Source organism: Mustela lutreola, chromosome 3 (assembly GCF_030435805.1).
Source record: "Mustela lutreola isolate mMusLut2 chromosome 3, mMusLut2.pri, whole genome shotgun sequence".
Lineage (NCBI taxonomy): Eukaryota > Metazoa > Chordata > Mammalia > Carnivora > Mustelidae > Mustela > Mustela lutreola.
In genome coordinates, this window is record NC_081292.1 from 54874202 (window position 1) to 54899422 (window position 25221).

At 38.0% G+C, this 25221-nt stretch overlaps 1 protein-coding gene across 1 annotated transcript in view; it reads right to left on the reverse strand.

The window, feature by feature from the left end:
• Nucleotides 1-6859, reverse strand: part of STMN2 (stathmin 2) — a 52632-nt gene extending 45773 nt beyond the window's left edge. The window contains exon 1 of the mRNA XM_059166162.1: nt 6596-6859. Within this exon, the coding sequence (XP_059022145.1) occupies nt 6596-6614 (19 nt within the window). The 5' untranslated portion in view covers nt 6615-6859. The remainder of the gene's footprint in view (nt 1-6595) is intronic.
• Nucleotides 6860-25221: the final 18362 nt, after the last annotated feature.

A 25221-nucleotide genomic window follows, 5' to 3' on the forward strand; every position in this document is an offset into this window, starting at 1 on the left:
AAAGTACTTACTTTCTGGGCTTATTGGATGATTAGCATAACTAATATGTGTAAAAGGCTTGGTGCCCAGCATGTTATATATGCTATATAAGGGTTAAATCAATCAGTAAAAATCCTTTCTTATAGATACTCTAAAATTTATGTCTATTCTGAAAAAATGAATCTTGAAAGAGAACAGTGGCTTTGGAAAACTGTTGATTGACAACAACAGCTACAAAACAGAAATGGATAATCTTGAGGCTTAATCCAACTTCACGTTGCATAATAGTATATCCTACAGCTGTGGGGCCAGTTTTATTGGGGACTCTTTGTAGTGCTTTATTTGGGGAATAATGTATTTCTAATTTGAAATATTTTATGTATAGTATAATTTTGTAGGATAGCATTTCCAGAAACATAGGAATGCACCCCACTGCATGGGAGCACTGACATATGGTATTTTCGGAGCTATTTTTCGAAGTCCAGTTTTTTTTTCCCTTTAGGTTGACTTTCTTCCAAAGTTAGTATGGAACAATGGAGGTCCTTTATTGGCTTAAGTAAGGAGAAAACACATACATAATCTGTTTTCAATTATGCAGCCATACTCAATAAATTATTAATAATTTTCTCATGTGGAAGAAATTCTCTGTTAGAATAATTTGGTAAGTAACACTTATGGGTTATGTTGAAAGGCAATTTTAGTGTTGTTTAATCTGTTTTAGTTTATACAGCATGTGGAGTATTTGTAGCAAATTATCTCTGTGGCAAATGGGATTAGCTATATGGCAAATTGAATTAGGCAAATTTTAGATTATCCCATAACTAAAAGATTGTGAGTTGAACTCTTTGTTCTGCACATTGTTTTGTAAATAACACTAAGCTAGCAATATTGATTTAGTATCTTTCTCCACTGTGCCACAAGCCATATTCATTTTTTCTTAGGCACACATACACACACACACACAGAGCCAAATTCTCATTTTCCACATTTTCTTGAAGGTCTTCTGCTGAGTCCTAAAATATGAATATATTTTTAAAAATCCAATTATGAGAGACTGATAGCAGAGAACACATAAGTCTCAGAGGAATAAATCCCTAAGAGTATAAAGGGGAAGTGAAATATTTTGTAAATATTGCCATGCATTTGAAAATATTAAGACCCAATACCAAAGCTTATTAAATGAGGAACACCTCTATCACAATTCTCTCTTTCTGAAACTGACTTACTGGGTGGTTAGAATCAGCATCATCTGGGAGTTTGTTAGGAATGCTGGTCTCAACCGGTCCTACTGTATCAGAATTAGCATTTTAATGAAAATCACAGGTAATTCATATGCACATTAAAGTTTGAGGAGCACAGTAATATGAAACTATTAAATATTTTACAGATGGATTATAGTTACATGAAACACAAGAGAAAAAAAAAATCCCTGCCAATTCAAACATGGAAAAGAACTACTTTTGATGATTCTAAAAATTAGTTTAGGCTTGTTTTTGGTACCCGCCTCCTCAGTATCGTCTTGTATCTATGTTTTAACTTCTAGCCAAAAGCTCCCTAAAGGTGGACACTGACATTCAGGTATGTCCCCAACATCTTGAGCACATTTTAAATAAAGGAATAAGTAAACAAAAACATTGTTTACCTATTCCTTTATTTAAACGTTACAACTTTCTGTTCCTAAATAATATTGCTATTACTACTGACCATTTTCTACCATTCATCCACTACAAACTCCCAAAAGTAACATAAATGATATAATAATAACAATGTAATAAAACTAGAAAGTAAAATCGTAAGAGAAGGACTAACGAGGGTTAACACTCATTCCCACTCATTTTTAATAGTCTCCTTGAAAATGTGCACAAATTTTCATCCAGTAGGGTAAAGTATGGCATTAATTTATTGAATAAGCAATTGAATGTTCCAGATTTAAAAAAAAAGATTTTATTAAATAGTATTTGAAACTGGGTTTAAAAAATATATATATATCAATCACCTATTTAGAGAACTAGATTGCCCTCTAGTGGGGTGAAAGCTTTTGCGGACTCCAAGGTTTTCCAATGGAGAGAACAGGAAACGAGAACCAGCCTCCGTTCTGGAAACATCTGGGTCATCAGCTAGCTAATTTGCTATTTTATGTGGCCAATTTCTTGCATTTTTCATATAAGGTCACAGATCCTGTGACAACAGTATAGCGTGTGTTTCTTCAAGAAACAAATAGGAAATTGGTGTGAGCGGGAATTGGGTTTTAGCAGCTTGGGAATGGCCACACCCCAGAGCAGGTAGCCACCTGCCCGGGGCCAGCATCATCCAGCCTTGTGAGCAAGGAGCTCCTGAGATGGAATGGGGCATGTCGTCAGTGCTGCTCGGTTGGAATAAAAACAAAACAAAACAAAACAAAACAAAACGTGATTGACACATGAGGAATTTTCCTAAAGATGGTCTGGATTCTTTAATGACAAAAATGCTCAATTAAATGATTGATTCATTTCCCATTTCATTTTGAACCTTACAGATTTAACTTGCAATTCTGGATGGTAGAAACTACTAGATATTCACAGAACTCAGTAACTATTTTGATCCTACAGTGTAGGGTGAAGAACTATTTTATTGCGTGCGTCGGCTTTATCCACTCTGAAAGGACTGCCAGGCACTGTGGAATCTGAGCAAAATGTAGCCTCTTACAGCCTCTTCATCACAGGCTACTTGATGGAAGACATACTGGCTCAAATGACTGAATGCTTCTATCCATTAATAATTTTAAGAATCTCCAAAGTAAATAAGTGTGTTTTTAGTACAGCAAATAAAATCCTGCTAAAAATGTTAATGACTAAGAGCAGAGGCACTCATCTAACAATAAAGATAATCCCCTCCTCCTTAGGATAAAACTATTTACTACAAAGCCATAGGTCACTTCGCAAAACTATTGTGAATAGTGACTGAAAAAAATTCCAGACTTTAATGCTAAAAATCATTCAATCTTATTTATTATTTTAAAGTACACTTTCAGAGAATTTTGACATGTGTCAACAAATGCCACCAGGTATACGAATTTATAGCATCATACTAACTTTTTGTATAGGGCTACACTGGTCACGTAATGCTTACTACAGGTTCAGCTTACTCGCTGGTATTAACCATATATATAATTAATTGATAAGCTACTGCTATTTCTCTTTCAGTTTTTTTGTTTGTTTGTTAGATTTTATTTATTTATTTGACACAGAGAGACACAGGGAGAGAGGGAACACCGTAGAGGGTATGGGAGAGGGAGAAGCAGGCTTCCTGCTGAGCAGGGAGCCTGATGCAGGGCTCAGTCCCAGGGTTCTGGGATCATGACCTGAGCTGAAGGCAGACGCTCAACAACTGAACCACCCAGGTGCCCCTCTCTTTCAGTTTTATGTTGCAATCCTGACTAAATCCTCATTTTTCCACTTCTGGTTATTTATATATCCATTTAAAAGGTGCCCACTTTATTAGAGTAGATAATGGGGAATACTATATGCACCTAGGACAATCATGTTGAATAGTTGTTTAATGAATCAGGAAAAAGCACCTGCCCTAGTGATTAACTGATTATGCTGTGCAACTGAAACGAGTTCAAAATCCATTATTTTAGTATTGCAGAGGTTGTGCTTCTCTTCACGATTTGCAAATACAGCTTACTCACGACAGAAAGAACCCTTGCATTTGTCACACTTTGGGTGGGATTTTTATTAATGGAATGGTGGCTACCATTTCAGGATCCAGGTTTCTGTGCCGAACTGAGACACTATCAAGAATCAGCAATTGGAAGAACAGTTTCAGAAAAAAAGAAAAGAAACAGTTAAAAATGTGTGCATAACCTATGTATATTGATTGGTAGATATGACCTTATGGAATACACAGTGAAGATCATTACATCTCAATTATATACGTATAATTTTACCCTTTGCAGTCACAATTATCTGCGAAGAATTTTCCAGCAATCTCTGGCGCACAAACCCTATCCTTAGTAAGCACCTTCAGGTAGTACCCGACCCACAAGAACATATGTAATCCAGACAGGAATTGAAAACACATTCGCTTTATAATATAAAATGAACAGGACAAAAAATTCCTTTTTTAAGGGGTGGTGAAGGAAGGGAAGAGTAGAAGGAAGAAAAGAGAGTGCAACAGGGTTAATCTTTAAATTCAATCATTCAAACCTTTTGAACAAATAAAGCCATCGAATCATGAAGTAGTAGTAATCATCATCATCATCATCATGATAATAATGTGAAATAACACTGATAGTGATGAGTTTGTCGCCCCCCCCTCCTGTAGCAGAAACCTCCCGGTGCGGGTGCCGAACGCAGAGCGAGATAGCCCCCATCCCTCATTCTGAGAACCTTTCTGGACTTGCGGGTGAATCGCGAACTGTGAGAAGTGGGGGTAGCTTAGGACACTGCGCAGAAACGCGTCTCCCAGGCTGCACCCGCGGGGGCGAGCGCCCAGCTCCGGGGAGGGGAGCACAGGGCGCGGCGCGGGGCTCTGCAGGGCTGGCAGCGCTCCACGCGCCGGCTCGCCAAGAGCGCCCCCACCCGGCCAGCGACTGATTAGTCCGGGCCGCAGCTGGGAGGGGTGGGGCCGAGCCGCGCCTTGCTCGATTAGTGAGGGTCCCTTCTGGAGAGACTATCCAAAGGGACTACGTCCGGGGAAATGATATAGAACCCCGCTTGGGCCGAGGGTTTCAACTGGGGGGAAAGTAGCCTGAACTCCGTGGGTTGTGGGAGGGCGAGAAGAGAAGAACCCTCCCCGCACCTCTGGGAAGGGGTCACCTCTGCGGTCTTGCCGCGGGCTGGGGTGGGGCCGCGTTTTTGTATGGCCGGGCGGGGCTCGAGCCAGCTTTTCTGCAGAGACACCCGCTTGGCTGGGAGGGGCTCGGCACCAGGACTTGGGGAAATACCGGGTGTCTGCGCAAAGCAAAGGGGTGTCTGGGTTGTTCTGGACTGCGGGGCTGAAAAAAGGGGGGGCTTTAGGACAGCAGACCGTTCAACGGCCCCTCCCCAACTCCATTTCTTCGCCAAGCCTCGGAGCCGGAGGTCTTCCCAGCACCGCAAAAAGGGTGGGGCAGGGCGGGGCTGTGCGGAGCAAGCCCTGTCCCTCGCTTGATCCCTTCTCCGCATCCTGCACCAGTGTCCCGGGGGAGGGGTGCTTCCAGCAGTCACCAGACCTCGGGCCCATCCCTGCCTGTCCACCCCGGGGGCCACCGAGCGCTGGAACCATGGGGACACTTAGAGGCGTACATCCAGTTGGGGATCTCTCGGGTCTCAACTGTTTCCCTGATATATAGGTTGAGCTTATGGAAATTGCCATTATTTGGCCCTGTCTGACCTAGAAGACGGGTATTTTCACGTGGCTCAATTTATTAAGAAGTTGACCTGTTTTGTATCTGTATTATTATATCTACACTTATCTAGGTTCCCGAAGCTTTTACCCAAAACGATTAATGAGCTCAAAGAAGCCTTATCTGCGTCAATGTCTAGTTACCCTATGCAATGTGGTTTTGAAAAGAAGAATGTTAACCCACTTTTTTCCTCCTTTTGGTTAAACAGAACAATGAGGCCAGGGTGGGGAAGGCAGGGGTAATGGTCAGGTCTCATTCGGAAGCCGAGTCGGAGTCAGTAGCTACAAGCGCGGGGCGTGGCGCGGCTGTTCCCCCCAGGGCTGGGCTCCTGGGTGTCGCGGTGCGCTCCCCACCAGGCCCTCTTTCGGCTGAAGCTGCTGCACCCGGCGGTGGGGAGGAGTGAGGGCGCCAGCTCGGCTTCTCACAGGGTGGGGCCGTCCGCATTGTGCGCCCAGCCTGCAGGTGCCTCCCCCTGGGACCGTCCTTCCACACACAAAGAAACCCCACCCCAGCGCCTGCGAAACCGCTGTCCCTCCACCCCTCCCCACCGCGCGCTTCCCCGCCCCTGCAGCTGCCCACCCGCGCCCTCCGTGCCCTCCCCGACTTCCTCTCTCTTTCCCCTCCCTTTCCCTAAAACAAAGGAGCGTAGCACCCCATCCCCCGCCCTAACCTCCCCGCACCGCGCCCCAGGACTAGCGGTTTTTCGGACGAGACAATACCATAAAATTTGCCCCGTTCTCCACCCCCACCCCCCGTATCCACCCATCTTTCAAACAACCTAAAAGGGACCGATTTGACTTCGCATTTTTCTTTTTCCTTTCCGCCACCTCCCTCTCCTCTTCCCCATTTTTCTTTTTTTTTTTTTTTAACTAGAGAAGAAATAAAGGATGTTACAAGCACTTTCCAAAATGTCCCTTAACCCCATTTAAGGCAAACAGTGAAGGTAGCTCCCTCCCCCCCACGACTGAGCCCTAATTTAAAACATGGAAACAGAACAAATTCTCTTCCCATGGGAAGGCAACTTACCTGCTTCTTCCTTTCAAAAGAAAATTTAGTTTTAGATTTCCAGGGACCCCCTCTTTGCCCTTCTCAAAGCCCCAGAACTGCCTTCGTCCTTCTCGGTTTCTGTTTTATCATTAACATCTTTCTCTTTATAAAATATTTCCCAATGCCTTAAAAGCTCTTAAGAGAGAAGGTGAAAGGTGGGCTCCAGGTCGAGCCGAGGGAGAAGGAGGCGCGATGCCTTACCCATTGCTGTTTTAGCCATTGTAGGGATGTGCAGATGCTGAGCGGTGGCGAAGGCGAAGGGTCCAGCTACAGCAGCGGAGAGCGCGAGAGAGAAGACTGAATAAGGCACTGAGTCTGCAGAGTGGGACCGTGCGAGAGAAAGAGCAAGAGGCAGGAGCCCATGAATAATTATCACTCAGAAGCTCAAGCAGATTGGCTCCCAAGGTCCCCTGACATGACTCCCGCAGAGTCAGAATCTCCAAGCATTAAATATTGATCGGCCAATGGTGCTGGAGTACAAAGTACCAGAATGCAGTTTGAAATGGAAATCAGTCCTTCCCTGGCAGCTCCCCCCGTTTTGGGGGCCTGTTAGTACAGTCCAAGTAGAGTGGAGCCTAAGCCCAGAAGCCTCCTAGGAGCTAAGAACTGGGCTGTGTCTACCTGGGAGCCAGGAGGATTGACTTTATTCACACATGTTTTATCCCACAAATAGACATAAAAAGGGGAAGGGATTTAGAGCTTTGAGAAGTCTTCACAACTTGCTGACTATTGGAAACATCTGTTTGAACATCGTGGGTTTACTTGTTCATGTTTTCTCCTTCACCTTTGGCCCTGCTTTGGTAGTGTCTAGTCTCCCAGGGTGACCCTGTGTCTTGCTATGGTGGCAGCTGGAAACAGAACTGCATTATTGTCCTTTGTCTCTCAGCACATTTGGGCTCAGATGTCTTGGACTGTTGAAGTTCTCTCAGCAGAGTGAGGCCTGGTGTTTTCTCCTCTTGGCACAGAAGGAAGGGGCTGTCTGGGCTGTTGGGAACAGGGACAAATAGTTATGGTCTACCTGGGACCTCATGGAGGAGGATGAAAGTCAGTTTCCTGTCTTGTTCATCTGGTTACAGGGCAGAACCAGTTTGGCTGATTGGCTGGAGCACTGGAGGAACCATGGGTGGGTAGTGCCATTCTGACTTGGAGATGTAGGATTATAGGGACTGAGATCTCAGTGACTTCTGCAGGTCTTAAAGGAGAAACCTTTATACTGAACAGTTCATGGAGATGAAAGGTATGACCTGGAGCAGGATTCTTCAGAGATCCAGAGACTCCATTGATATGGACCAAAGAAAGATGTGTTCAGGTTTCAGGTTGAGCAATGTGGTGTGCGAGTATCTCCCAGATCAGGTGCAAAAAGTGACCTGTCATTAGAGAGAAGACATTCACTAATTCATTCCTGTTGATTTAATGAACATCATTCATTAATTCATTCTTTCTCAGAAGACTCACATAAATATTCACTGAGCATTTATCATATGCCAAGATTTGAGGACACAATGGTGAAAAAGATTTTAGACCTTGTTCTCATAGAGATTTTAATCTCTGTTAATTTAACACTTCTGTGATTTCACTGTGCCTTCCTCCATTCTAGATCCATTCAGAAAATGTGGTTTTTGACATTTGAAAAAAAGACAAAGGATTGTTAATTCTGTTGCATTTCAATAACACGTTGTTGAAATCATGAACATACACAAAGTCCTGGCAATTTTAAATTTTATACAAAGAAATGATTGGGATTATTCTAATGAATGAAATAAATTCTTAGCAACTTTCTATTAAATCACATTTCAAAATTTCTTCATAGCCTCATGAATAATATGCAATTTTGAAGACACAAAACCATTAAAACAAAACAAAACAAAACACCCCACAGGAACTCTCCTTGGTGCTGAAATAAATTTCTTCACCTCCTATTAACTTTTGAGACATTTAAACTCCATGGACATCTCGCTGAGTGATAGAAAGTACTGGAACTAGAGCAATTCTGACCTGCTGAATCACAGGAAAAATAATAGATAAAGTGGAGATCAATAAAATTACTTCTTGAACAGGAAGATTAGAAATTATTTTTCCTGTCATTGTACAGGTCTGTGGCTATGACACAGCAATAGAGCAGTATAGTATGGAAGTTGGCAAGGTCTGGAAATAAATAACCATTTTCTCCCTTTCTATGGTCATTTCCCACTTTAAATGTGAGAACTAATTCCTTCTCAGTGGAGTAGTTACCAGTCATGAGATGAAGGATCTTTAGCATTCTGTGTGACTCATATCTTTAGAACATTCTTCTCCCAACCGCCCCCTTCCCCCTCAGGCTATGTAACATCTTTACACATTCTTTAGCTTCTTTGGAGAACAAGATCCCTAAGTCATGGCATTAATGTCTTTAATAATTACCACATAGCAGTTGAATAAGATCTTCTGCACTTTTAATTAAACAAAACAAAACAAAGCACACATTCTACTGTCTAATCTCTCATCCTATGGTGAACATGACTTATTAATGGATAGAAATATGAGAAGGAGGTCAGTATACATAGGGACAACTGTCACATGTGTTTCTCTTTTCTATTTCTGACTTTCTGAGTGCTAGCCACCTAACCTCATCTATGTGTGATTTTCAAGTAATGTCAAGCAGGGGAGAGGGTAGGTTAGTATGTTTAACTATAGAACATCGAGATAGCACCGTCATCAAGTGACAAAGAAAAACTCAATAAATTCAAAGAGCTGACTTATCATCAATTATTGTTTTTTCTTTTCTTTTAAGATAGTAATTTCAATCATGGATTTGGCTTGGGGGGTAGGGACAAACGGGAACAGAGAATTATCTTATATTCAGTAGTTTATTAATTGTTCATTCATTTATTCAGCTAATTCATTCACCCAACAAATATTTTTAATGAAATTTCGGGCTTTAATAGTATGAAATCAGCCAACCTTTTCCCTAATGTCTCAAAAATACCCAATGAAAGAAAATGTAACCCCCATTTTTTCAAGAAAATGCTACTAATTTTGGAGGACAAACATTGTCCTGTGTATCAGAGTGTTTTGGTTGCAAAATATAGAAAAGATGACCAAACTGACTCTGATAATAAAAGGTGTTTTTTTTTTTTTTCATTTTTATTCATCTAACTACATAGAGGTAGAGTAGGCCCCAACAGTTCGGAGATAAGAGTCAGCTTTCCCTGAAGCAAGTGTTTTGTTTTTTAAGCTTTATTTATTTATTTGTCAGAGAGCCAGCGCAAGCAGGGGGAGCAGCAGGCAGAGGGAGAAGCAGACTCCTGGCTGAGCAAGAAACCTAATTTGGGGCTGGATCCCAGGGCTCTGAGATCATAACCTGAGCTGAAGGCAAATGCTTAACTAACTGAGCCACCCAGTTGCCTGAACCAAGTGGTTTTGATAAGGATGGGTGGATATCCAAATTAAGGAATAGGTACTAGGTCTGTAAAATGTATAATAAAGCCCAAAGTTACCTATCTTCCAGGATTTGGGGTAGGCTGAGGGTTATCATGTATAAACAGCCTAAATCATTGTGGATACTAAATAAATTATACCTACTATGTTTGTGATTTCCAATACATTTTTAAAGTTTTTAAGGGTAGGAACTGGGTAGTGTATATCTTTATGTCCTTTTTAGTGCTTGGCTTCATGATTCACATGGTCGTAAGTCCGTAAATGCTTGTGAACTAACAATGACAATAATAAAACACTCTTGAACATAATTCAAAAGGATTGAACGTGGTGAAACCATTGTGATACTTTCAACCATCTTTCTTTGCTTAGCTCATGTTGGGAGCAGTGAATAAGCTGTTTACTATTGTTCCTTTATTTATATACTGCCCATTTCCTAAAGGACATAGGTGGATAGAACTCATATCAGTAGAAGACCCTTGTTAACTTTTTAAAATCTTTAACAGCCGGAAGAGGAAGTTGTGGAAGTCAAGATGTGCTAACAGAGATTTTAATTACTGTGGGTTACAGTGTATTGTGTATTATCTCAGGGAGGAGAACTGAGGTGCTGGTTTCTTTCCAAACTGAAGAGGAACAGTTGCTTTGGAGGATTAGCTGATGTAATCTAATGTAGTCATATGATTTTCTGCTATTAATAATCAAGTGTCTGGGAAAGAATCCTAAAGTAATTATTAGAAGTTAGTAGATACAAAAAATATTGTTAGAGTTAAATTAATTGTTTGGGTCTGGCCTCAGTTGATTACAAAGGAAGTTTGTGGGGGGAAAAAAGGCCAAAGAATTTTTTTTAGGTGGATGGGAATGCAGCTATAGCTGAAGATATCTAGAAATGCATCTAAAATAGTAAGATGAAAAAATAGTTAATTGACTAACATTTTGGCTATTTTGCTTTATTTATTTATTTATTTTTAAAAGATTTTATTTATTTGACAGAGAGAGATTGCAAGTAGGCAGAGGCAGGCAGAGAGAGAGGAAGGGAAGCAGGCTCCTTGCTGAGCAAAGAGCCGGATGCGGGGCTGGATCCCAGGACCCTGGGATCATCACCTGAGCTGAAAGCAGAGGCTTTAACCCACTGAGCCAGTGCTCGCTTCTGCAGAACATATACTAACCCACTGAGCCACTCAGGACCCCTATTTTTCTATATTTAAACCCTTATAGATTAATGAAAAGTAAGAAGAATCAAATATTCTTTAGTAGTATTTTTCCAATATGGTTTATTTAAAAGGAAAAACATCTGAGGAGGGAGAGTTAGTGTTTCTTATTAATAATGAAATCTGTATTGTTCAGGATTTTCCAACATGTTAGAGTTGTTTTCTGGAATGGTAAATGAACATATCTTATTATTTCTCCTTAGATCAATTATTTAAAGATGAAGAGTGCTTAGTTAATTACTATCTCCTTTTTTGTACCTAGGGTTTTTTTATGTTCAAATGGGACTTGTACATATTAGTAATTAGTATAATTTACCTGGAAGGAAAATGACCTATTGAAATTAGTAAGTTCTATCGACGACTTTATAATTGAACTTCTCTGAAAACAAATTTGTTCTAATCGTAAGAAGGACTTAATATAAATTAAATACATTGAATCTTTACATTAAATTGGTATGTTGAAAAACTGTTTGCTATCTTGGCAGCAGCTACTATGACTGTTTCCTTCTCTCTATGAGTTGATTTACAGCTTGAGTCCAAGAAGAGTATTAGTTGGACATCACTGAAGCTGGGAAGTTGATTCCCCTTGGGATTCTGCTCAGCATTTTAGCTTACAACATTTGAGTGGGAACACAATGGATACAATACTGAAGTGCTGGAGGAAAAATCTAGGGAAAGTATGACTCACTCTATTTAACTCATAGGTCCCATTTTATTTTATTTTTTAAACAGAAGTCCCACTATGAGCATTACGCTGTAAATACTGTTAACAGTAGTTGCCTAAGAACTTTATTTTAAATCACACAAGGAGGAGAAGGATGAATTATGGAAGGAAAAAGCAAAAACATTTTATTATACTGCTTTCCAGCGATATTTTTGCCATTAATCATTTATTAACTCATTCTCTGACCATCTGAACTTCCCTCACCCTTGTTCTGCTTTATTATCAAATGGAATTGAGTTAATAGATGTAGGTAGGATTTTTAAAAAGCTATTTCATCAAAAATTTAATTTGACAGTAACATTAGCCTTGAGTTCAAGCATCATGTATTCAACTATTAGTTAAAACTTACCGGGGGAAAATGTTCCAGAAGCAAAAATATTCCTTATCAGGGAAAGCAACTGTAGTTATTTATGAGTATTCTGATAACTCTTATTACGGAAAATGATGTGTTTTGTTTCTGGATATGGCTATTGCTGAACTCTTGGCTGGACTTCGCTGAATTCTCCTCCTTAGTCAAACTGACTGTACCTTTTTTCTCTTATAATAACACTGTTGTCCTTTTGTCCAAAGTGGGCTAACTGAGCTGTAATAGCTTCAGTTTTTTTTTTTTTTTTTTTTTAATGGTGACAGCACCAGCAAGTGTCCCTCAGGTATAGTGGCAGTGGGGTAATTTTTAAGCATATGACTCAGTAGAAAAGGCAAGATGTATTTGTAATCCCACTTGGTATCTAATTTTTAATTTGCCCAGAACCAACAAGGAGTATAAGTCTCATGGATCAATTTGGCCAATCTTAACAACTACGTGCCTTTTTCTACCCCTCACCGCTGCCTCCTACCCGGCCAAATAAATGATTCCACTTTTCCTGAAGTGTTTCCGAGGCATTAGTTATTGTATTGACTCAGGATTTGGTTGGCCTGTAAATAGTCAGGGACAATTTTATTAGCTGGAACTATTCTAGCCAACAAATTTTTGCAGGTTGAGTGGACTTCTAAAGCCTAAGCTCTTTTATTTGTCACATAGTTATAGTCTGTTGTAAATTGAGGATCACACATTTCAGTCTGAGAATGACATTTTCATGATATCTGGTGTCTTGGATCTTTCTGATAAGTTACCTAGCTAGGTTTCTCACCAAAAATATGAGATGGAGAGGGATTTGTCTTGAATCTTCAGAAAGGCAATATGATCTTCTCAAAGTGTAAATCATATTTTGATATCATTAGCATGGAAGGCCCATCTAATTATATAGGAAAAATAGTCCCATGTGTGTATATTGAGAGAGCATAAAAATAATCAGCTGGTACTAGTTGCTTCCTAATTGTAATTGGTCTAATTGCAAAGAACATCCTCGGTAGTTTTAAGCAAATGATGTGATGGTCTGCATTGATTTATGACAAGGTAGTTGAATTATAATTTACATTATTAGTGACCTGTCGCTTTCCATTTTTGACATTCTATTGGTGATCATGAGGCCTTTGATGTATATAATTGTGGGAGCCCTAGAGTTCAATTGATTTTGCATTAGATGTGTTTGGGTTAATACTCTTTAGGAGAATCTGGACCAGATAAGAAATTCCACAATTGGCAATTTTAATAGCTATGGCAATTGTCTGTTGTTATTGTCATTTTATTTCTGTAAATTTCCTGTTTCTGAATTAGATCTCCAATGGAAATTGTTATCTAGATTATAAACTCCTTGGTACATTTGCGTTGGGAGGTATAAATCCTTGGATTATATGTTCTGGAATTTAAGAACAGCATTGGTGTTTGAAACACTTGAAATGACCCTATTTTCAATACAATTCTAAAACTGACTTTCACTGGTGTCTTTCCCTATGTAATCAGTCTACTGGTTGTGTATTATATAGGGATGTGTTCACTGGTACCTCTTTAGGAAATAAAGCTTGCACCTGTTGGATATGATTGTATATGATGCTAGGTTTTGAAAACACCTGATAAGATCAAAATGTGGTAAGGATAAGGTTGGTCAATAAGAAAATGAGAACTTATGGGGATTTTGTAATGTACATTATATCATAATTAAGGCTAGGGTAGAACTTTAAGATAAGGAAGGAGGATTAAATTCTTCCATAAATATTAACTTCTAACTATAAAAACCATTAGTTCACAACTTTTAAACACAGTGCTTTGATTCTATACCCTCAGTTTAAAGACAACAAAACTGTGAACCCCTTGCCCAAATCTGAAACAACTACCCCCAAATCCAAAAAACAAAACCTTGAACATTTCTTAATTATTTCTTGTATGTATAATATGGATGTGGAAATTCTGGAATCATTTTGTACATACATGCTATGAATGAGAAACTGAACCAATGTTAACCTTATCGTTGGGAGCCAGACAGTTTGCCTCTGTGGCAGAAGAGAGATACAAATGTGGAATTTGGGAAGGTGGAAAAGAATATTGTGGTATTAGATTGGAATTAGACATATAAAAATTCATAGTATAAAAATATATATGCATTTCTTAATTCATGATTTGAAATACACCATATGTATAATAAAAGCCTGTGCTTCTTAGTTTTATCTACTCAATGCGCTTAGAAGCAATTATACACTGGTATAATGAGAACAGCTAGCACCCAGAGTTTGTTTCCCTTTTTAAGATTTTATTTATTTATTTATTTGATACATAGGAGAGAGACAGCAAGAGAAGGAACAGAAGCAGGGGGAGAGGTGGGAGAGCAGGATTCCTTCTGAGCAGGGACCCTGATACGGGGCTCAGTCCCAGGACCCTGGGATCATGACCTGAGCTGAAGGCAGATACTCAACAACTGAGCCACCCAGGTGCTCCCAGAATTTGGTTTTGAAATACCAAATTCTTCCACTAAAGGAAGGTTGGGCAGTATGATCTTGCCAAACTACATGCCACATTTTTATGTAGTGAGCATGAGAAAGCCATCTAATTACATAGGAAGAAGTTTCCTTGAGAGTGTATATTGAGGAGACATAAACTTATCGATTTGAGAACGAACAGTCTACATAGATTTAAACAAACCATGTAATGGTTTCTGAATACCTTAGAGACTTGGCTGATTCCAGGGCTGGGACAGAGAAAATTCAAGATGAATCTGAAGCACGTTATTGAGTCAAAAAGAAAGTGTAAGGGCCTACTTAGCCAGAGCGACTCCATCTTGGTAAAGCAGCCTTTTTGTTGTTTGTGCAGTAAACTTAAAATGACCCTCCCCGCTCCCCGCCCCCGCCCCCTGCCCGAGGCATTTACTTAGAAACAAGTCTGGGAAACCAGTAAAATGTAGCCAACCAGTCCCTGATAACAGAGCCGAGGTACAAGAAGGAGTCAGGTTAGGCGGAGATAACAGAGCCCAGATGCAAGGACGAGTCGGGCCAGATGGAGGCATCCAATCAGTAAAGCGCACATACTATCTCTCTAACCACCAAGGAATGTGGGCCCCGCCTTTTCAGGGGCCAACTTGAGCACCGATTCTGACCAAAGTAATAGGCTAGTTCAAATAGCTACTATAGGGTAGATTGTAATTCAATTGGCCACCCGTGTGTGACCTAGCATGACTATGGAACTTTCTCTGTGTGTTACAATCTCATTGGCTAGGCTCAACTACATAGCTTTTGCTCTATAAAAGCTAGTTTGTGAGGTTGGAGGTCGTCGCTCTCTCCGTAAGAGATGCCCTAGACAGTCGGTTTGATTCTCGGTGCTGGCACGAAATAAAGCTTTCCTTGACCTTCACTTTGTATCAGTCTCGCTCCTTTGATAACGTACCTCAAATGAAGGAAGTTCTAAAACTAATGGATATTATAAAAAGGGTACAGGAGCCGGCTTGAAGAAATCTTAATGACCAAATCTGGGCCAATCTGAGCATCAATAAAATATAGCAGCAATGGCTAAGAATTCATTAAATAAAATAGAATTCCTGGGTCTTGACTGATGGTAGAAAAATAAATGGGAGAGAAGGAAAAGCTTTTCTTTATCATGGAATTTTATATAATTAATGTAGAAGGGAAGATAAAGTTGGAAAAAAAAATCATTCTGCAATTGCCATAGTGATCATTGACTTAGGCAAGAATCATTAATAAATGCTAAAACTGCTAGGTGAAAGTTTGATGGGGAAGAGATAATTAAACTCTCTCAGAGTATTTACTCACAGATTACTTACTAATTACAGAGGAAATATTGATGATCTTACATGGAACCTTGAAACCTTGCAGAAGCCAATGGAGCCAAGCGATTGAAGTTAACATCACTAGTAATGTGATAAATAAGCATCATGTGCCTCTAGATGTGACACACTAAGGACAATCATCAGTTACTTGACATTCCTGCCAAACATACACAAATTAATTGTGACAAAAACATCAAAAAGCCCATTATTGATGGAGAGTCTGTAAGACACTCACTTGTATTCTTAAAAAATATCAATGTCATAAGGGCAAAGACTGATGAGTAACTGCTGAAAAGACATGACAACTAATTGCAATGGATAATTCTGGAATGGATTCTAGGTCAAGAACAAAATTATATAAAGAATGTATGTGATAGAAGTATAGTATATGCTATTGTGACATTATATTACTATTGATTTTTCTGAGTTTGATGACTGCACTGAGGTTATGTAAGAGAGTATATTCTTGAAAGGTAAACATGAAAGTATTTAAAAATAGTGTCAAAAAATAAAAATAAAGGGTCACAATATCTGTAATCAACTTTCAAATGGCATAGCATTTTTAATGATAATTATTTTATTATTTTTATGAGTATGTATAACATATATATATAGAGAAAGGAGAAAGATGTATAAACTGTATAAATATTAACAAAGACTATGGGTGAAGGTCATATAGGAGTTAACTGTTCTTGGGACTTTCTCTAAATATGGATTTTTAATCAATTAATTAATTATTATCTTAAAAGATTTGTTTATTGAGGAGAGAGTGCAAGTGTGCAGGGGGTGGGGAAGGGCATAGGGATATGGGGTGGGAGAAAGAGAGAGTCTCCAGCAGACTTCCCACTGAGCCTGGAGCCTGACACAGGGCTCTATGAGATCATGACCCTGAGATCATGACCTGAGTAGAAATCAAGAATCAGAGCCCAGCTCACTGAGCTACCCAGGAACCCTTAAATTGGATTTTTAAAAAATAAAAATGTAAAAACTTAAAAATATTATTAATTCATCTTACTTCCTTAGTTTAGGCTAATAGATCAATGAAGATTTTGGGTTGGGTGGTTTATGTATTTAAAGATTTATTTACTTTAGAGAGAGAGTGTATGCAAAAGAGAGAGTGGTGGGAAGGGCAGAGGGACAGAATCTTCAAGTGGATTCCCTGATGAGCTGGACATGGGGCTTAATCTCTCCACCTTGACGTGGTCAGTGGAAGCCAAGAGTTGGTTGCTTAACTGACTAAGAGACCCAGGCTCTCCTTTTTTCACTATGTGCTATTTTTAAGCAGTGTTTTTTTTTTTTTTTTTTTTTCAGTAGGACTTCTCCAAGTCAAGCTATGGGCTCAATTTGAAGATATATATATATATATATATATATATATATATATATATATATATATTCTTTTTCATAAGAAGCTCTTCTTACATCTTGATTTGGCTCATTGTGTGTATTTCTATGGGATTTCTATTTCTTTTCTAAAGAGAAGACAAAAAGTCATGCACCCAGGAAAGTTCAGGTTTCTTGGGAGGTCCTGAATCTTCAGACAAGCCAGAAGCTATGATTCTCATTCCATCTGCATCCTCTTTCTAGTGTATTTGTGTAAGTATCATACATAGAGTTCTTTGTTTTTCAAACAATGCAAATGTTCATTAATTCCCTATTATTTTTGTAATGCCTATTCAGATTTCTCTTTAAGTGTCCTTTTTCATTCTTGACATTGGTAATTTGTATCTTTGCTCTTTTTTTCTGGGTCATTCTGACTGTTGGTTTCATTGATTTTTTTTTTCTATTGTACTTTGTTTTATATTTTATTGATTTGTATTTTTTCTTTATTATTTCTTTCCTTCTGCCTGCAGATCTCAGAGAGAGTTAGCTACCTGTCCTGGAGCTGACTGACAGTAATCAGGGAAGAGGGCATTTTCAGCTATTTTCAAAAAACGCTATGCCTGTGGAATGTGTGTGGTATGTAAATTTCTGGGTAATGGCTGCCGGTAATGTTCTGGGTATCTCCATTCGTGGGTGTGTCTTATTCCCTTCATTGTAATTCCCCCAAACTTTTTGGTAAGAATCTCTCACAGGTGGCACAGTATGCCTTATATCACAACGCATTAAGGTGCGTGCACTGTCTAAATTTTTGTGATGCTACAAATGGTCAGGGGGTTTTTTGGGTGGTGGCAGCCTCGTCCCTCCCTCCATTGTAAAGACCTCTGTCATGTAATGATTTTATCTATTGATGAGGCTTGAATCAATTATTTCATTTCAGGGTATAAAACAGGTTTTTAAGAATTCTATATTATAATCCCATAAATTTATCCACACCATACCACAAAGAAGAACTTTCTCTAATTAAGAAGAATGACTTTGGGGAGCACCTGGGTGGCTCAGTTGATTAAGCATCTGCCTTGGGCTCAGGTCATGATCTGGGCCTCCTGGGATTGAGCCCTGCATCAGGCTTCCTGTTTGGTGGGGAGTCTCCTTCTTCTGCCCTCCCCTGCTTTGCATGTGCTCTTCCTCTGTCAAATAAATAAAAAAACAAACAAACTTAAAAAAAAAAGAAGAGGGAGAATGATTTTGGATCTCTGAAATAGTAATGACTGATGGACACTCAATTTCATCCTTTTAATTGACATTTTTTGAAGTAAGGTTTTTAAAAATTTCTATTAAATAGATTTTTTTTGCTTTCTTTCTTTTTTTGTATTATTTACTCATTTAAAATACACCTACATTAAATGTTTTAAACAATTACATTCATTATTGTATTTGACAGATCATTTCAAGTTTGGCCAGTAGGCACCCCTTCATGTTGGCTTAGTGTGTAGCCTTTGGAAATGACTCTTTGACTTTGACAATTTCCTTCCTCCTTGACACAGCAAAATGTTCATCTTGTATATTTACAGATTCACATTTAGAATAAAGTCTTCCTCTGAAGTCCCTGAATTCTTTTAGAAGGAAATGGCATTTGGAAACCATAACGCTAGTTGTGTTCAGTTATTATTTGGCTATCATGACTTCTAGGTCTCTTCAGTAGACAGAACTAGGGCACTTGTATTTTTTCAAAGGAGGAAAAAAATCACGAATTTATAATGATATTTCAAACTCAGATTTAGCATTAAAATATTTAAGTCAAATTTTGATTTTCTACTTTTCTCTTGCATTTTACTATATAATAATATTAAACTTCATTGTATATTTGCATATATACACATAAAATGTCAAGATAAACTTACCAATATTATTACCAACAAATAGACTACTGTTAAAATTTCTTTTGAACTCTATTTGTTCTTGAAATATATCCTATTCCACTAAGTATGAAAAATCAAAACACTATGTGTAAAAACAATTTTTTGTGTGTTTGTGCTTATGTCTCTAACTAGATATATAATTAGGCTTATTTTTTCTTTTCGTTTTTATATTTTAGGGTTCTTGCTTCAATTCCAATATATTCCATTTTTTTGGTAACAAAACCAAATGGCTATCCATTTTTTTGGTAACAAGTTTTGATTAGTACAAGTTTTACACACAAAAATTCTTTTTACAAATGTAATTTACTAAATAAATGAAAATTCTTACTAATACTAAAGATAGCATATTATATATGCTATTCCGAGTTTTTTTCCACTTTATGTATTTTGGAGGTCATTTCATTTCAGTGTATAGCAATCTTCTTCAGTCGTGTTTATGATTAGATACTATTTAATTTACCATAATTAATTTAACCAGCATTTGAGTGACTTCCTGTTTTTGGTTTTAAAAATATATTTTTAAAAGAACTATTTATTTTTGGTTTTAAAAATATATTTTTAAAAGAACTATTTATTTTGGGGGGAGGTTTTGAGGTGGGGGAGAATCTCAAGCAGACTCCCGGCTTAGCACAGAGTTCCTCAGGGCTGGATCCCAGGACTCTGAGATCATGACCTGAGCCAAAACCCAGAGCCAGGCACTTACCCAACTGAGTCACCCAGGCACCCTGGTTTTTAAAAATAATTTTGCAAAGAATAACTTTGTACATAAAATATTTCATATTTCATAATTTTGCCATTTCTTTATAGATATTTAGAAGTGAGTTTAAAAAAAGTATAAGTCTTTTAGTTACTGTCACATCCCCCTTTATCACTGTTAACTTCTTTGTATTCTTACCTGCAATGAGTTTGTTCCATCAAAATAAAATAGATATTGTAAAAATTTTGGATGTTTGCCAATTGGAAGTGATATCTTAATAAAATGTTCATGTATGGTTGAGGTTAAGCAACTTGTTATATGTTTCATTCTTCTGTTTATTGTTAGTTCACATTGATTGCCCCTGTTTCTATCTGGTTGTTGTTTGTTTTTTGTCTCAATTTTTAAGATATCTTCATGTCATAAAAATATCATCTCTTTGTCTATGATATTAGTTATAAATATCTTTTCTTAGTTTGTCCTTTGTTTTTGATTATGATATTTTTTCTTATATGAGTTTTTTCAAAAATTTAGTTTAGTCAAACTTATTATTCCTTTTATTGTTTTTAAATTGCGAATCAGGGATATTTTTCCAATTTCCAAGTCATAAAGAAACTTACCCTTATTTTATTTCTCCATTGCATAATTTCCTTAATTTAATTTAATTTTTATATTTTAGATCTTGGATCTCCTTGGAGTCAGTGTGAAATGAAAATTCAGTTTTCTTTTTCCAAATGGCTATTCTTTATTCCAATGTCATTTAAAAATGTCCATCTTTTCCTCACTAATTTACAATCCCATATTTGTTGTAGATCAATGGAACAGAATAGGGAGCCCAGATATGGACCTTCAACTGTATGGTCAAATAATCTTCGACAAAGTAGAAAAAAAATTTTTTTTTCCAATAGAAAAAAGACAGTCTCTTCAATAAATGGTGCTGGAAAAATTTGATGGCTATATAAGAAGAATGAATCTTGACCATTCTCTTACACCATACACAAAGTTAAACTCTAAATGGATGAAAGACCTCAATGTGAGACAGGAATCCATCAAAATCTTAGAGGAGAACATAGGCAATAGCCTTTCCCACATCAGCCACAGCAACTTCTTTCAAAACATGTCTCCAAAGGCAAGGAGAACAGAAGTGAAAATGAGCTTTTAGGATTTCATCAAGATAAAAACCTTTGCACAGCAAAGGAAACAGTCAAGGGGACAACCCAAGGAATGGGAGGATATATTTGCAAATGACACTGCAATGATACTGGCTGGTATCCAAGATCTATAAAGAACTTCTGAAACTCAACACCCAAAAAACAAATAATCAGTCAAAAAATGGGCAGAAGACATGAACGAACACTTCTCCAAAGAAGACATACAAATGGCTATCAGACACATGAAAAAACATTCATCATAATTAGCCATCAGGGAAATTCAAATCAAAACCACATTGAGATAGCACCTTACACGAGTTAGAATGGCAAAAATCGACAAGACAAAAAACAACAAATATTGGAGAGGTTGCAGAGAAAGGGGAACCCTCTTACATTCTTGGTAGGAATCAAGTTGGTACAGCCACTTTGAAAACACTGTGTAGGTTCCTCAAAAAGTTAAAAATAGAGCTTCCCTGTGACCCAGCAATTGTACTACTGGGTATTTACTTGAAAGATACAGATGTAGTGAAAAGAAGGGCCATATCCATTCCAATGTTCATAGCAGCAATGTCCACAATAGTCAAACTGCGGAAAGAGCTGAGAGGTCCTTCAACAGACTAAGGGATAAAGAAGATGTGGTCCATATATACAATGGAATATTACTCAGCCATCAGAAAGGATTAATATCCAACATCTGCATCAACAGGAATGGACCTGGAGGAGATTATGCTAAGTGAAATAAGTCATACAGAGAAGGTCAATTATCATATGGTTTCACTTACTTGTAGAACATAAGGAATAGCATGGAGGAAATTAGGAGAAGGAAGGGAAAAATTAAGGGGGTGGAAATCAGAGGAGAAGACGAACTATGAGAGACTATGGGCTCTGGGAATCAAACAGAAGGTTTTAGAGGTGAAGGGGGTGGAGGTATGGGTGAGTCTGGTGGTGGTTATTACTGCATGGAGCCCTGGAATAAATGAATCATGGAATACTACGTCAAAAACTAATGATGTACTGTATGGTGACTAACATAATAAAAAAAATTATTAAAAAAAAAGGTCAAAGTTCATACAAGTATTTCTGTACCAGAGCCAGATGTTTTCTTCAGTATTTAACAGACATAACTGCCTTCATTTCAAATAATGTCAGCTTAAACTCATTTTGAATTTGGCTATAAAAATTTTATGTTAGGGGGTACCTGGGTGGCTCAGTAGGTTGAACCTCTGCCTTTGGCTCAGGTCATGGTCTCAGTGTCCTGGGATCAGACTCTTTGCCCAGTGGGGATCCTGCTTCCCTCTCTCTCTGCCTGCCTTTCTGCCTACTTGTGATCTCTCTCTGTCACATAAATAAATAAATAAATAAATAAATAAATAAATCTTAAAAAAAAGAAAGAAATTTTATGTTAGGTCTTATCTAAATGTAAACAGTTTAAAAACAGAGGAAAAATTTTCAAGACACTATCTTATGCCATACCACAAAATTGTATAAAGCATAGATACTGTAACTAGGAGCTTATACTCTAATGAGAGAGACAAGTACACAGAAACCACTTCAATATATTTTCAATGTAAAGGTTACTGACCTATGCATAGCATTTGCAAAGATATACATGTGGACTTGGATTCTTCAAAAATAAGATGTAAAAAAATCAATGAAGTCAAGATAGAACAATTATATTTATTTTATTTCTATTCTGTGATTATTATTAGTCTTCTTTGTTTTAATTTGTATTTTCACAGTCATGCTAGAAGACCCACATATCTGGTTGAGTAGATGCAAATAAGGAAAGAAAATTACTTATGTGAAAGGCAGAGCACTAGGATAATGGATTCTTTAGGTTCTCATGAAGAAGAAGCACTGCATTTCATGTTTAAGGGTAGGGTATCTTCTGAAAACAGAGAAACTTTGAGTTCACTCTCTATTCTGTATCTGAGAATTTTCCCACATGGACAGAGATTTCCTCCCTTGGGTTGCTCCTCATTCCCAGGGCCCTAAATGCTTGACTACATGGCATAATTTTCAACCATGTAGTCATGTGACTTGCTTTCTGCCTGAAGCTTTAAACTTTTAATTGACACCCCTCCCTTTGGGTTTTGGAGGGACTTGCATTATGGGGAAAGGGTGGTTCTAATTCTCCACTAAGAAGATCAATTAAAGATGAATTTTCTTCCTTCCTGCTTAGTGTTGGCATGATTGGAAGAACTTCTCATCAGTCAGATGCTGAGGAAACTAACTGGAGGATGGATGCCTGGAACAAAGCATGTGAGCCATCTCCTCACCGGAGAAGCTGTTCAGGAAGAGCTGCTTATGATGTTTCTCCTTCAGAACAAATGCCAGTTCCAGACTAGCATTGTATATTGAAATGTTGCCCTGGCGAGAGATGCAGAAAAAAGGAATGTTAAAGAGATGTCTGAGCTAATAGCTCATGTGAGAAATAGCATGTCATTTCTCAATCACTGTCATTTCTAAGTCCTGCAAGGAAAGTATTTATGGGGAATGGCCACCTGCCTGTTCATCCATCATTTTGATCCATAGCTGCCCCCCATGTTTGGTCAGATGGATTCAGAGATGTAATTTTAAAAAATCACCCTCAGCTGCTCTTTTGGAGTTTGGTTGAGTGTTCCTATGACTTTCTAGGCTGAGGTTGTTTTTGTATTCATGGAATTACTCTATTTGCTTCCATAAAGTGTGTTTGAGGGGAATATTGGAACACATATCGTAAGGCGTGATAAAATCATAAGAATCAGAAATGGAAAGAAAAATAAAATTGGCCACTTAGCTACAAAATAAGATTTATGTACTTTCACCTTCCAAATAGACTCTCATCAGAAGAGCACATGGTAACCTACTCTTTCTCAAGAGCTTCCAAATCAACTAATTCTTTTTTGGCTTATCAAATAGGTGAAGTATAACAATTTCATATCAATAAATTTTTGAGTACTTACCTTATACTAGGCATAGTGGGCTTACTATTTACAGTACTTAATTACTCCCCATGTCAGCCTTATATGACACATACTATTATCCTCATTATAGCTCTGAAATCTGAGGGATAAGAGAGTCTAATAACTTGTGCAAAGTGATAAAACTACTAAGATTTGGATGTAGGTCTGATTTCAAAGCACATGTTCTTAGCAACTGTGCTTTATCTATGTGGAAACATAAGCAGTGTTTTGGAATTGGAACTTTATTTTAGACTTATAATATATGTTAGAGATTTGATGTGATATTTTGGGGAATAATGAGAAGGAGTCACTACCAGTGATTTGAGTCCAGTTACCAGTTCCTGTGGTATAGTATGTGGATACTAAGTATGTCAATTTATTTAGCTATGTGTTTATGAGTGAATTAACAATAATTTAAGATTTTGAATAAGAAATTAACATTTATATGTGTAAGATACAGACACATATAGGAATTCCTTAACTGATTGTTTGGATTATTGTAGTCTGTAAGATTATTATGAACTGAAAACGCATTTTTCTATAGGATCAATGTTATTTATTTGTCATGTTTATGTATTAAAACTGATCCATAAAAAAACTCATAATTTTTTCTGTTCATTATGGCCATTTTCCCAGACTCATAATTGGGGAGTCTGAAATAAAGTAGACAGCAGCAAAAAATATTTTGTTGAATAAGTAAATGAATAAATGAATGAAAAGAACTGAAGAATAATACCAATTACACTAAAGATGTAATGTTATCTATATTATTCCTGACATTGGAGGATACATTCAGAATTCTAACTTGGGTTATCTGTAACTTATCTTTCCTCTCTCCTTTCCTGAATGTACAGAAATAGGTGCGGAGACCCTTCATCGGGTCATTAATTCAGTTTCCACAATTTGGGAAGTGGTCTCTAGCAGGCCTGGATGAAGGGCTGACAAGGTTATCCCAGAGGTTGGGAGTAGAGGCTCCAGGAGGGGGATTTTGGAGAGACACAGGAGGTGGTAGGAGACTGTCAGAACAGAGGTACAGGTGTGGAAGGAAGGGAGGGCAGGAAATCTTTACTGACAGTGAGGTGGAGGAACTTCTGTAGTCTGGCTCTCAGCATGGAAGAACTGTGTGTAAATCAGCATGGTGTGTGTGCATGCTTACATAAAATGGAAAAGATGATTTTTATTGTAAACTCATCATAGAAATCAGTCTCACCATTTTATAGCCATAGCACAAGAACATGGTTTCAGACTTCAAATCCCAAACCAGTGGTAAGAAGCAATTCTCAAGAGACAAGAAA